Raw genomic sequence first — 12,448 nt, forward strand, 5'->3', positions numbered from 1 at the left:
GAAGTAGGTAGGGTAGGGTTTCAGGAGGGAGTCTTGCAGCACAAGAGCCCCATGTGTTTGGGAAATGGTGAGTCATTCGTGATGGTTGGGAAGTGTAGGGTTGTGGGCAGGATACAGGGGGAGGGAGATGAAGACTGGAGTTGAATCTGGGAAGACAGACTGAAACCGGATGATGAAGGATGGAATGTGATACCAAACCAAATGTGCCCTAAAACTGTCTAGGTTTGAACTTTATATTCTCGGCAGAGATGAGCCAGGTGGGTCTTTCAAATACAGAGTAATGACCAGGGCTGTGCTTAGAAAGACAAATCCAGTGGAGAGGGAAGTCAGAAGTGTGTGAGGTTCCTTACTTGGGTACCTGACAGGTGGGGATGTTGTTGGCCACACTAGGAATATGCACTGGGGTGTCTGTCATCACTGAAAAGATTGGACTAGCTATCATAGAGTCATTGTTGTTCTTCCCACAGGCTATGAGATTCAAGCATATTCAGACTGTAAGAAGCTTCTGCCTTGGCATGAGCTTGATGCTGGTCTGTGCTGATCTAAAATCTTTCTGGGAGTATGTGACTTTTCTGTTCTTGATGGAGACAGTTCAGAGGAATATTTTGTCCCTGAGCTATTTCTGTCCCTCTGGTCTTTGGGGCTTACAGTGTATTTATAAGTGGGCATTTTATGTCCAAATTGAAATGTCTGCATGTTTAGGCATTAAGATTACTGATTTGGTTTCTCTTTTTGACACTGCTTACACAGCAGCATGAAAGGGTAAGAAATGACAAATGAGTCTGCTTCAACTCCACCTCACTGGGTCTGCTGCCCAGGGGAAATCATTGCCCAGAGTTTCCTTTTGATCAATTCAGAAATATATTCTGTATATATTTTGTACATTTTTAATTTACTGTGTACATTTTTTCTTTAAAAAAAAACCACATGCAAATGAAAGCATGTTTAGTGTCCTCAGCTTAGTATATTTACTGTCTTATTCTTTTTCACTTAACTATGTTTTTGAGATCTTTCTATATCAGTATATACACAGCTGCCTCATTCTTTTAAACAGCTTCATGGTACTCCAGTATCTGAATGCGCCATAATTGAACTAGCTCCTTATTTTCCTGTTTAAGGATACTTAGATTGTCTTTCAGATTTACAATTTACAACCACCACTCAGGTATGCAGAGCACAATTTATTTTTCTATAACTAAATGTGGTTCATGAGCCTCTGCTTCTATTGCTGAAGGAAAACTTTGCCAATTCCAGGAGACTCAGATGCTCAGACACTCCGTGTTAAGCATGATCAATTCAGGGTTTATGTTCAACTCAGTTAGGACTCTCTCCTCTCCTCTTCCCAGGAGGTGTGACCTGGATCCCCAGGTGAGGGGCTCCTGTGCAGGCTTGGCAAAGGAAGCAAGCTGTCGGGCATGCTTCAAGCTTCACCTTCCACCCTTGCTGTGGCTGCTGCTGAAATATCTGCATATACCCTCCTTGCCTTTTGTCACCAAGGGCCACATACTCTGTGGAACCACAAAGGGGTGGCCCACCCACTCTCAGGTGGGCCCCTCCACCTTGACGCCTCCCTCCCACATCCTAGTCAGGTGCCATGTTGGACACTGGCTTCCCCATAAAGCATGCAAGTCCCTTCTGTTCTCAGGCCCCTAAACACATCTGGGATTTCTATTGCTCCCCAGCCCAGGCCACTGCATTCTGTCCTAATCTCTGAATACTGCTTTTTGGTTCCTCCCTCATCTGCCTGCTAGTCAAACTCTCCACTCGCCCAGGCTGGAGTGCAGTGGTGTGATCTTGGCTCACTGCAACCTCCACTTCCCTATTCAAGCAATTCTTGTGCCTCAGCCACAGGCATATACCCACCACGCCCAGCTAGTTTTTGTATTTTTAGTAGAGATGGGGTTTCACCATGTTGGCCAGGCTGGTCTTGAACTCCTGACCTCAGGAGTTGAACATTTGCCCTCCCAAAGTCCTGGTATTACAGGTATGAGCCACCACACCAAGCCTGCTAGTCAAACTCTTAATTTCCTTGGGTTCAGAAAGGTCATTCCAAGGTGATAACACTTCTTCATAATCTGTAGTATAAGCTCTGCATCTACCTGCTGTGCTCCAGACTTTGGCTCTTGACGGATAAAGCTCAGTTTTTCCGATTTAAATAAACCTTTTCGCTGGGCATGGTGGCTCACACCTGTAATCCTAGCACTTTGGGAGGCTGAGGCAGGCGGATCACGAGGTCAGGAGTTCGAGACCAGCCTGGACAACATGGTGGAACCCCATCTCTACTAAAAATACAAAAATTAGCTGTGTGTGGTGGCACGTGCCTGTAATCCCAGCTAATCAGGAGGCTGGGCAGGAGAACTGCATGTCCAGGGACCCGGGAGGTGGAGGTTGCGGTGAGCCGAGATCACACCATTGCACTGCAGCCTGGGCAACATGAGTGAAACTGTCTCAAAAAAAAAAAAAAAAAAAAAAGAAACCTTTTCTCTCTTCATTCTGATCTTTGACTCTTCCCTTCTCTGGAGCTATAATCTTCAGTCTCATTCTAGAAGAACTGTGTGGAAAGAAGGAACGACTGAAGTGCACTGGCCAGTTCCTCAGATCACGGTCCTGCTGTGGTTTCAGGTGTCCTGCCAGCTCCCCAGGGCTGCAGTGAGGATCCCCACACTCATGTCTCTGTGTGCTCTTACAAGCACTTGAGAAGGATAATTCCTAGGTATAATTTCTACCACCGAGTATTGTTTTAATGTCTATAAAAATCTTTCTAAAAGATACATGTGGTCATACTAAAGTATTTTGGCAAAAAGCATTTCACTTGATAGTCATTGTGAATTACGTCTCCCTCCTCCTCCTCCTCCTAGCTTAAAGTGCCAATGCTTTGTCTCAATGCCAGGAGAAATAGAGGAGTGTCTGTCCACATTTCGGAGGCTGGCACTGAGGCAGCCCTCAGATGCAGGACCTCCACATTTGTAACCAGGACCCTGTGATACTTAGTCTCCAGGAAATTTGCCTCAAAACTTTGCCTTGGGAGTTTAGCCTTGCTATATAGTAACAGTTCAAATGCAAATGTGGCATAAAGGCTCTCTTTAAGCCACATGGACATTATTCATTAGACATAGTAAAATCCAGTAGTATCTTAGATTTTCTCCGCAGAATCTAGTACGGGGACTTAGATTCCCCGCTAACTTAACAGCCTTCTCCAACAATAAATAGTCTTTCATCTCATGAGCTTCCTTCCCATCTTCCCTATGGAAGAATTTATTTCTGTTTATGTAGCAGCTCAGCTTAGGTACCAAGATGCAAGTAATGCCACCTTGCGCTGTCTTTTTTTTTTTTTTTTTTTGAGACTGGGTCTTGCTCTGTTTCCCAGGCTGGCGTGCAGTGGCATGATCTCAGCTCACTGCCACCTCCGCCTCTCAGTTCAAGCAAATCTTGTGCCTCAGCCTCCCGAGTAGCTGGGACCACAGGTGTGCACCCATCATGCCTGGCTAATTTTTTGTATTTTTAGTAGAGATGGGGTTTTGCTGTGTTGGCCAGGCTGGTCTGGAACTCTGGAACTCCTGGCCTTAAGTGATCCTCCCGCCTCAGCCTCCGAAAGTGCTGGGATTACAGGTGTGAGCCACCATGCTGGCTGAAATGCCACTGCTCTTAATGCTATACAACTCAGGACCTCCAAGGTTAAGCAGCGCAAGGAGACTTTCCACGTGAGCAGGGGTGGCCAGCCTCATTTCCCATTTTTCGTGGAGTTCCGCTTTCCCGTGAGGTTCTCGGGCTCCACTCCTCTGGTTCCTTGAGGGCAGTCCCTGGGGCTGCTGCTCTGTAGGGTGCTGTGGTCCATGTGGGGTTCATGTTAGCACAGCTGAGAGAGGCGGGGCTCCTCAAAGGAACTTGACTGGGCTCTAAGGGAAAACAAGATGGAAATAAACATGGAGAGCCTAAGAAACACAAACAGCCTGGCTGTGGAGGGCAGGGCTGTCACTCTGCCCACTCCCCTCCGTCCTGGAAACTGAGAGGTAGGAAGCCCCGCTCTAGCTGCAGGCTGCTGACAGCTTTGCCTGGGTGGCTTTCCAGCTCTGACAGCTCTTGAGCTCTTAATTCTTCTCTCCTTTTGAAAATGAAGGCTGAGTCTCAGCCCCTGCTGGGTCCCCCTCCATTCTAAGGACCTGTCTCTTCTCTAGGTGTTTGATACCAGAAATGCTCTCACACAATAGATGAGACTTTTATTCCTATGTAGAAGGAGGTGGCTTTGTCCTCAGGGCTGTAATAATTTAACAGTCTTTTAATAAGATGTAATATTTCATATAACAGAAATTAAACAGGCACAATAATGCTGAGGGGAGATTTTTCTCGCTTTGGCAATAGTGGTTTGAGCCATTCGTTTGTTATTTCAGCTTTTCTAGGGTCAATTAACTGAGCACCTATTATGTGCTAGTTATTGTAGTAGGCTATAGGGATATGAGAAATAGGACATAGTCCCTGCCCTGAAGGAGCCTGCAGTCTGGTAAACTGAGGCAGATATGCAAACAATAAGCATAATAAAAGATTGTGCCGTGACAGTTACATGAAGCCCAGTGGAAGGACAAAAGAGAAGGGCATCGATTCTTTGAAGGAGAGGGTTGGAGGGCAGTTTGGACCAGGAAAAACTTCATTGACACCAAAATGCTTCAGCTGAGTCCTGAAGGGTGACTAGGTCATTATTTTGGGAAACAGTGCTGGAGAAAGCAGTTGAGGAGGAGGAAACAGCATAGGTCAAAGCATGGAGAATAAAGTCCCTTGGCCTACTGAGGAGCTGCAAGGAGTGTGGTGTAGGTGGTCCATGCAGGGCCAGGGCTGACGAGAGATACCACAGGAGCCAGGCTGTATAGGTTGAGTGGATAAGCCAAGGAGTTTGGATGGAATGCAGAGGTAAGGGGTGAGTGGAAGAGCCAGCCGTCTTCAGGGGATGGTGGTACTTGGGAGTAAGACAGAGCAGTGGTTCTTGCTGTGGCCCACAGACCAAGAGCATCGGCATCACCTGAGAACTTGTTCAAAATGCAGATTCTCAGGCCCTGCCCTAGACCTCTTGAATCGGAGTTTTTGCAGGTGGGACTTAACAGTCTGTTGTAACAAGTCTTCTAACTGAGTCTGATGCTTGTTCAAGTTTAAGGACTACTGAGACAGAGAATATGGGAGGAGCTGGAGGGCATCAGTTTTGTGGAGGAAAGATGGTCAATTCAGACTTGAGTGTGTTGACTTTGAAGTGACACGTGGAGGTAGCAAAGTGGAGTCCCAGGACCCACTGCTTCGGCTTCACCTGGGAGCTTGTTACAAATGAACCAGAGGCCTACCCCAGACCCACTGAAGCAGAAGCTGGATTTTAATGAGACCCCCGGGTGACTTATGTGCACTTTTCAGGCTCTAGTCTGGAGGTTAGCTAGGCACATGGGGTTGATGCTCAGGAGAGGGATCTCAGCAGGAAACAGAAAGGTAGGAGTTGTCAGTTCTAGGTGATGATTGCAGATAACACATCTCCAGGGTGAGTATGTAGGAAGGGAGACTGGATGGAGTGACTTTGTTTGAGTCATCACACTGACTGCTTAGCATTAACTTTGTGGAGCTATGGAAGATCATGCATGAGCCCTGGATGGCAGCCAGCCTGTTGTAAGGAAAGAATGCTGTTTGCAGCCATTATCTCAACAACTATTAAAGCAACAGCAATTTTCCCAGACACCCATTGGATGAACTGGGCCTGGAACCTGGTCTTAGAACCCTTACTGTGCACTGTCATGTTCTTCTCATAGAACCCTACTTTATGGTGGGGTGGGGGCGGGGGGTGAGTTCCATTTACTTATGTTGTCAGGGCTGGAAATGTGAACAAGTAGAAAAAAAATATCACACGTGATGCTCAATAGGCGCTCATAGAAGTTGCTCAATAAAGGTTTGTTAAATATTGTTGAAACAAATGATTAAAAATTGCTTTCAGATTAAAAAAATACATTTCTATCAGTAACTTCAATTTGACTTTACAACATCCTTGTAAGTAAACATGCTTTCATTAAAAAAGCTTTATGGAGATATAACTTACATACCATAAAATTCATCATTTAAAAATACTATATAACTCAATAGTTTTGGTATATTTACAAGGTTGCGTGACTATCGTGACTATCTAATTGCAGAACGGTTCCATCATCCTAAAAAGACACTCCATCCCTTTGGCAGTCGCTCTCTTTTCCCCTCTCTCCCCAACCCCTGGAAACCACTCTCTGTCTCTATGGATTTGCCTATTCTGGACATTCTATAGAAATGGAATCATGTGTGTCCGGCTTCTTTCACTTAGAATGTTTTGCAGGTTTATCTATGTTACAGTATATATCAGCACTTCACCTCTCCTATGGCTGAAAAATAATCCACTCTATAGATATACCAATGTTTTATTTATCTGTACATCAGTTGATAGGCATTTGGGTTGTTTCTGCAGTTTGGCTATTATGAATGAGGTAACTATGAACATTCATGTATAAGTTTATATATAAATGTATGTTTTCATTTCTCTTGGGCATAGAACTGGAATTGCTAGGTCCTGTGGTAGCACTACATGTAGTATTTTGAGGAGCTTTCAGGTAGTTTTCCAAAGTGACTACGCCATTTTACCTTCCCACTAGGAATATATGAGGTTACCAATTTATCTTTCCCAACACACTATTATCTGTCTTTTTTGAGTATAGCTATCCTAGTGAATGTGAAATGGTCATACTCTCATTTTACAGGTAAGAAAACTAAAGGTGCTTTATTTGCCAAAGTTGGTAGAGCTATTAAATAGCCAAACTAGAGGTTTTCTTACGTAAAGGCAAATACTTGTATGATGCATACTCTGTGTGAAGCATTAGGTATTTTGCTCTAAAGTCATTTAACCTTTGCAACTATCTGTAACAATGGTACTATTATTGTGTTTATTTGTAAATGAACACAAGGCCAGAACTGGGCTTGGAGTGCAGCTAGAGAGGTTCTTAGGGTGCAACATTTAAGAAGACATTACTCTCAGGTTCCTACCAGCACTTCCACGACCCTGACTGTTATCTCTTTAAATATTGCGTCCTAGGTGCTTCACTGGCCTCATCATAATCCTGGTCCTGTTTGAAAAAAATGAGGCATACAAAGATTGGGTAACTTACCTGAAGTTTCCAAACTAGCAAGTAGCAGAGCTGGGATTCAAACCCCAGAAAGCTGGCCTCAGGGTCCATGTGGTGAACCACTAGCCTACACTGACTCCCACGTCTCTGGTCTGCAAACTGTGCCTTTTCCATTTCTTTCTCAAGACATAACTTTCAGAAATTAGCCAGTGCTTTGACAAGTGGAGCACCCAAAGTAAAATCCCAGAGATGGGTGCTGGGGAGACCAAGCAGAACTACTCAGCAGCTCCCCCAGGCACCTACCACATGATTCTCCTGGAGGAGTTTACTGGCCACACAGATCCCATCGCCACATCTGTACTTATTATCACAACTCTGCATAAATCTGCCCAGTTCTGTGGAGGCCCCCCTGCAAGCGGCCAGATGGACTCTGTCCTGTTGGAGAAGAGGCCATTCAGACCCATCAGGATTATTAGCTCTAACCAGCTGTAAGGAAAACAAACGTTCTCCTGGCCAAGCCAGAATGAATCCGCCACTTGTCCAAATGTTCTGAGTCAAATACTCAGAAATCAGATCTCTCATAAACACACCCGATTTGGTTGCTCATTCTCTTTGGTCTTTTAGAATTAACTGCTCATTTGCATTCGTTTCATCACCTTTCCAATGATGTTGCTGTGTCAGTGGGTTTTGAATGGTTCTCCAATTTAGGCAGAGCTTCCCACAAGGCAATATTAATACAAAAATATACATTGGTGCTTGTATATGTTACTCCCCTCAGGGGTGATGGCAGCCTTTGGGAAGATGCTTACACAAGTCATCAGCCAACAGCAGGTTCTTCTTCTGCTCCCCAAGAGGAAGCTCGAGTCAGTTTTGGTTCATCAGTGCTCACTGAGTGAGTTCCAGCAGGGCAGCCTGTCCCGGGCCAGCAGATCTTTTGTATCTGCCTCCAACTCAGAGGTTTTTGGTTTGAATTTCATTGCCATTTTTCCTTCATTAAAAACAATAATTTGCAGTGTTGAATTTTCACCCTTTTGTTTGGAATTTCTATTTTATTCTGTGACTGATTATCAAAGCTGTGGGTCTGTGGACCAGCAGCATTGGCATCTCCCGGGAGCTTGTTGGAAATGCAGACTCTCAGGCCGCACCCTAGATGTCCTAGATCCAGAATTTGCGGCTTAACAAGATCCCAGGTGATGCCTGTGAACACTCAAGTTTGAGAAGTGCTATTCCACATGCCCATTTCTCTGTTACCTTCAGCTAGGGTCTCCATCCAGTACTTACTTTGAAGCTAGAATTTTTTGGTAGGCTTTCAGATCTTAAAAAAACACACACATATGCAGAAATTCTTTCCTTTGCCTTTGCATGATGTAATTCATTTTACCTGGCCTGCCACAAGAAAGAAAAAGGCAAATTACATCCAAGTTTTATATATATGTGTGTGTGTGTGTGTGTGTGTGTGGATATATATATATATATGACTAACTTAATTGCATCTCTTAAAGCCCCCATCATTAACAGAGTCCCAAGTGTTGCCAAGATTAATTGAGAAAGACCTAAATGCAAAATAAACACTGTGGCGTGGTTTAATTCCGTATCAGCTAAGAATGAAGTTGCAATTAGTAATAAAGATGTTAATAATTAGTTGTGGTCTATTAAATTTTATGTTCAGTGATTATGTGGAGAGTGAAGAAAGAATTTTCTCATGAGGGCAGAAATCAATGTTTCACCTTGATTGCTATTTTAATGTGCTTATTTTAATGGGGCCATCCTGTAGAAACCCTTGGGCACATTTCCAATTTTATGTAAATGTAGAATTAATTATTATGGAAGCGTATAATTTTAGAGTTGGAGCGACCTTGGCGGTCATTTAATCCAGCTCAGTCATCTTAAAAGTAAGTAAGAGTTAGTTGACTTACTTAAGTCCTTCCACAGAGATTTGGAACCTGCGCTCCTCAACTCTAATGCCAGTGAAGGTGAAATCTTTTCTGATCCCTCCAGACAGAAGTGCTTTTTCTTACCCCAGAATTTCCCAAAGCAACATTTATTGCATGGCCTCTAAGGCGCTTACCCCACCCTGCATTGTGATCTAGTTGCTTTCAGTTGTAAGGTTGGGGTCTTGAAAACTATGGATGATTAATTTTTGAATAGTTGCACAATAAGTATACATGCAGTGGTGTTCTGGAGCTGGTTTTTACCTGCTCACCAGAGCTCAATGTGTCTTCACATTGGTAGCTTGATGTCAGCCATGTTGGAAGTATTTACACCATAGGAGTGGGCAAATGCTACAAATCAGGGCTTCTACCCTGTCCTGCCCCTTCCCCCCACCCCATCCCACCACAGGGCAGTGGGTCTTTACAAAAACCTAAAGATCTAAACCAGGCTTGTCCAACCCATGGCCCATGGGCCTCATGTGGCCCAGGATGGCTTTGAATGCAGCCTGACACAAATTCATAAACTTTCTTAAAGTATCATGAGATTTTTTTTGCAATGTATTTTTTAGCTCATCAGCTGTTGTTAGTGTATTTTTTTGTGTGACCCGAGACAATTATTCTTCTAAACCGATGTGAAGATGGCCATTTACCCATTGCTTAGCATGGGCTGCTTCAAGAGTGATGGAGGAGCCAAGTGTTTAATGCCCTTGAGTATTTTCAGGATTAAAATCAGTGCAAGTGAGGCCTTAGGACTGCACTAGACTTTGGTTGCTTATCTAAGTTCCATTACCTAGAAGAGCTCTTTGAGTATGAATGGTGAAGGAAACAGGGTCTGAAATACTACAGTTAGTTGAATGAGCAAAAAGTACATTATTAGAAAAAAAAAAAAAAGGTGAACAGGAAAGTTACTGTAACTGAAATTGCAATCATATGTTTATACTTCTCCAAAAACCTTCAGTGGCTCCAGGTGACCTACAAAAATGCCCAGACTCTTTACATAAAAATTACACGCTGACCACAGTTTATTGTTCTAATCTCATTTCCAACCACTTGCATCATCCACTGTTCGTCCTCTGTTGATTCCCTCTTTCATTCTATTTTCCAGCCTTTATGGAGACTCTGTTCCAGCTTCCACGATGGTCCCTTCTAAAATGTGCTCCCCCTACTTCCCAGGTCTACCATAGACCCTTTCCCAAGCTTCCGTTCCTACCTGGTCATCTCTACCATGGACCAGAGCTTCTGAGTTAACACGAAATTCATCCGACTCTGATCATCTCCTCTCTTGTCTATCTCTCTTTAGGAGCAGGACTCGTGGTCCCATCGGCCCTGGCAAGTACGGCTATGGTAAGGCCCCATATATCTTACCACTGCAGACAGACACTGCACACACGCCACAGAGGCTCCGGAGACAGAAGCCCTCATCCCGGCATTCTAGGTCCCAGGGGGCATCTTCTGCTAGGCATGGCTACAGCTCACCAGCCCACCAGGTCCCCCAACATGGGCCTTTGTACCAAAGTGACAGTGGCCCTCGCTCTGGACTGCAGGCTGCAGAGGCCTCCATCTACCAGCTGCCTTTGACTCACGATCAAGGCTTCCCTGCAGCTTCAAGTCTCTTTCACAGCCCGGAAACAAGCAACAACCACGGTGTGGGGACTCATGGGGCGACGCAGAGCTTCTCCCAGCCTGCCCGATCTACAGCAATCTCGTGCATCGGGGCCTATCGGCAATACAAGCTGTGCAACACCAACGTGAGTACACACAACCCATACTGGGCCTGGAAACAGCTGCACCTTGTTTTTCTATCATTTGGCACTAAGCATGGTGAAGACAGCAAACATACAGTGTCTGGGCCATGTTACCACACCTTTTAATCTTCCTCCTTTCTCTTTTCTTTCCATGTATTCTCCCACATAGTTTTCCTTTTTTTAAAGTTATTGCTTTAGTAACTTATACACTGCTTCTTGAATTGCTTGTTGACAATCGCTTAATGGTGGTGTTAATTATTAATAGCTATTGCTGCAAAACAACCCCCAAATTCTCAGTGACTCATGTTAACAATATTTATTCTTTGCTCAAGTGCAATATATAAGTTTCCCGGAGGTTCTCTGCTATTCCAGGTGTAAACTCTAGGTATTGTAGCATGAAGAAGTCTGAGAGTGAAATTGTAAAGAGTCTCCCCTTCGGGGAAGAGCTGGGACAACTGGGGTGACGGATGGTGCACAGAGGCCTCTGGGCAGCAGTAAGTTCCTAACCTGTGTGAAAGTATGTTGTTATTTTAAGGACTTGTATAGCTGTACTCATGCATATATATATATATATATAGGTATACCCACTTTGGATATCAGTTCAGTAAATATTTATTGATTTTATCTTCATGCATTTAAATAATATCTACCATTATAAAAAACTCATAAGCCAGGCCTTGTGCTCAGCACTTTTTTTTGTTTTTGTTTTTTTTTTTTTGAGATGGAGTCTTGCTCTATCACCCAGGCTGGAGTGTAGTGGCGCAATCTCGTCTCACTGCAACCTCCGCCTCCTGGGTTCAAGTGATTTTCCTGCCTCAGCCTCCCGAATAGCTGGGACTACAGGTGTGTACCACCACACCCAGCTAATTTTTCTATTTTTTCAGTAGAGATGGGGTTTCACTATGTTGGCCAAGATGGTCTTGATCTCTTTACTTTTTGATCTGCCCACCTCTGCCTCCCAAAGTGCTGGGATTACAGGTGTGAGCCACTGCACCTGGCCTGTGCTCAGCACTTTTTCTACTTACTCCACTTAATCTCCTTCACCATGAGTTTGCTCTTCTCTTCATTTTATAGTTGCAAAGAGAGGTCAAATAACTTGCTGAAGATGCCACAACTAGTGAGTAGTAGAACAAACTATCAATGTTAACTGTATTTGATGACCAAAGGAATTTTTAAAAATATCAGTTTAAAGACTGTGTATTAAAGAGAAATGAACGAGAGGATGTTAAGAGGTTAAATTTCTGAGTCGCGATATTTTTCATTAATAATTTAATCTGCCTTAATACTCTGTTGCTGGGTAACAGGACAGCTGTTCTATATTAGCTTCGATTTCCTCATTAAAAATATGTTTCCTGCTATAGAGTCCATAGAAATGACTTAATTTGTGATCTTAATAATTTCATTGAATGCCTGGGTTGCTTTTTAGCTTATTCTTCCACTGTCGGACTTCAGGAATCATTAATTTTAAAAAGCAGTAATTTTTCTAAGGCCATTGCTGATCAGTCAACCAGTAAGTCTTCACTGAGCATCATTGCTTGTCTTGTAACAGGGTAGGTGTCATGGAGAATAACAGAGAAAAGTTGTGGTATCTACCTCCTAGCATTGCTTTGAGGATCAAATGAGGTGATGGTAGGAAAGTACTTTGTAAATCAAAAAGTAAAAA

General features: G+C 43.8%; 1 protein-coding gene across 2 annotated transcripts in view; it reads left to right on the top strand.

Moving 5' to 3' along the window:
- Positions 1–12,448, top strand: part of THSD4 (thrombospondin type 1 domain containing 4) — a 698,888-nt gene that overhangs the window by 129,013 nt on the left and 557,427 nt on the right. For both annotated transcript variants that reach the window (XM_077939655.1, XM_028851087.2), the window contains exon 5: positions 10,341–10,788. In XM_077939655.1, the coding sequence (XP_077795781.1) occupies positions 10,341–10,788 (448 nt within the window). The remainder of the gene's footprint in view (positions 1–10,340; positions 10,789–12,448) is intronic.

This window comes from Macaca mulatta, chromosome 7 (genome assembly GCF_049350105.2).
Source record: "Macaca mulatta isolate MMU2019108-1 chromosome 7, T2T-MMU8v2.0, whole genome shotgun sequence".
Classification (NCBI taxonomy): Eukaryota; Metazoa; Chordata; class Mammalia; order Primates; family Cercopithecidae; genus Macaca; species Macaca mulatta.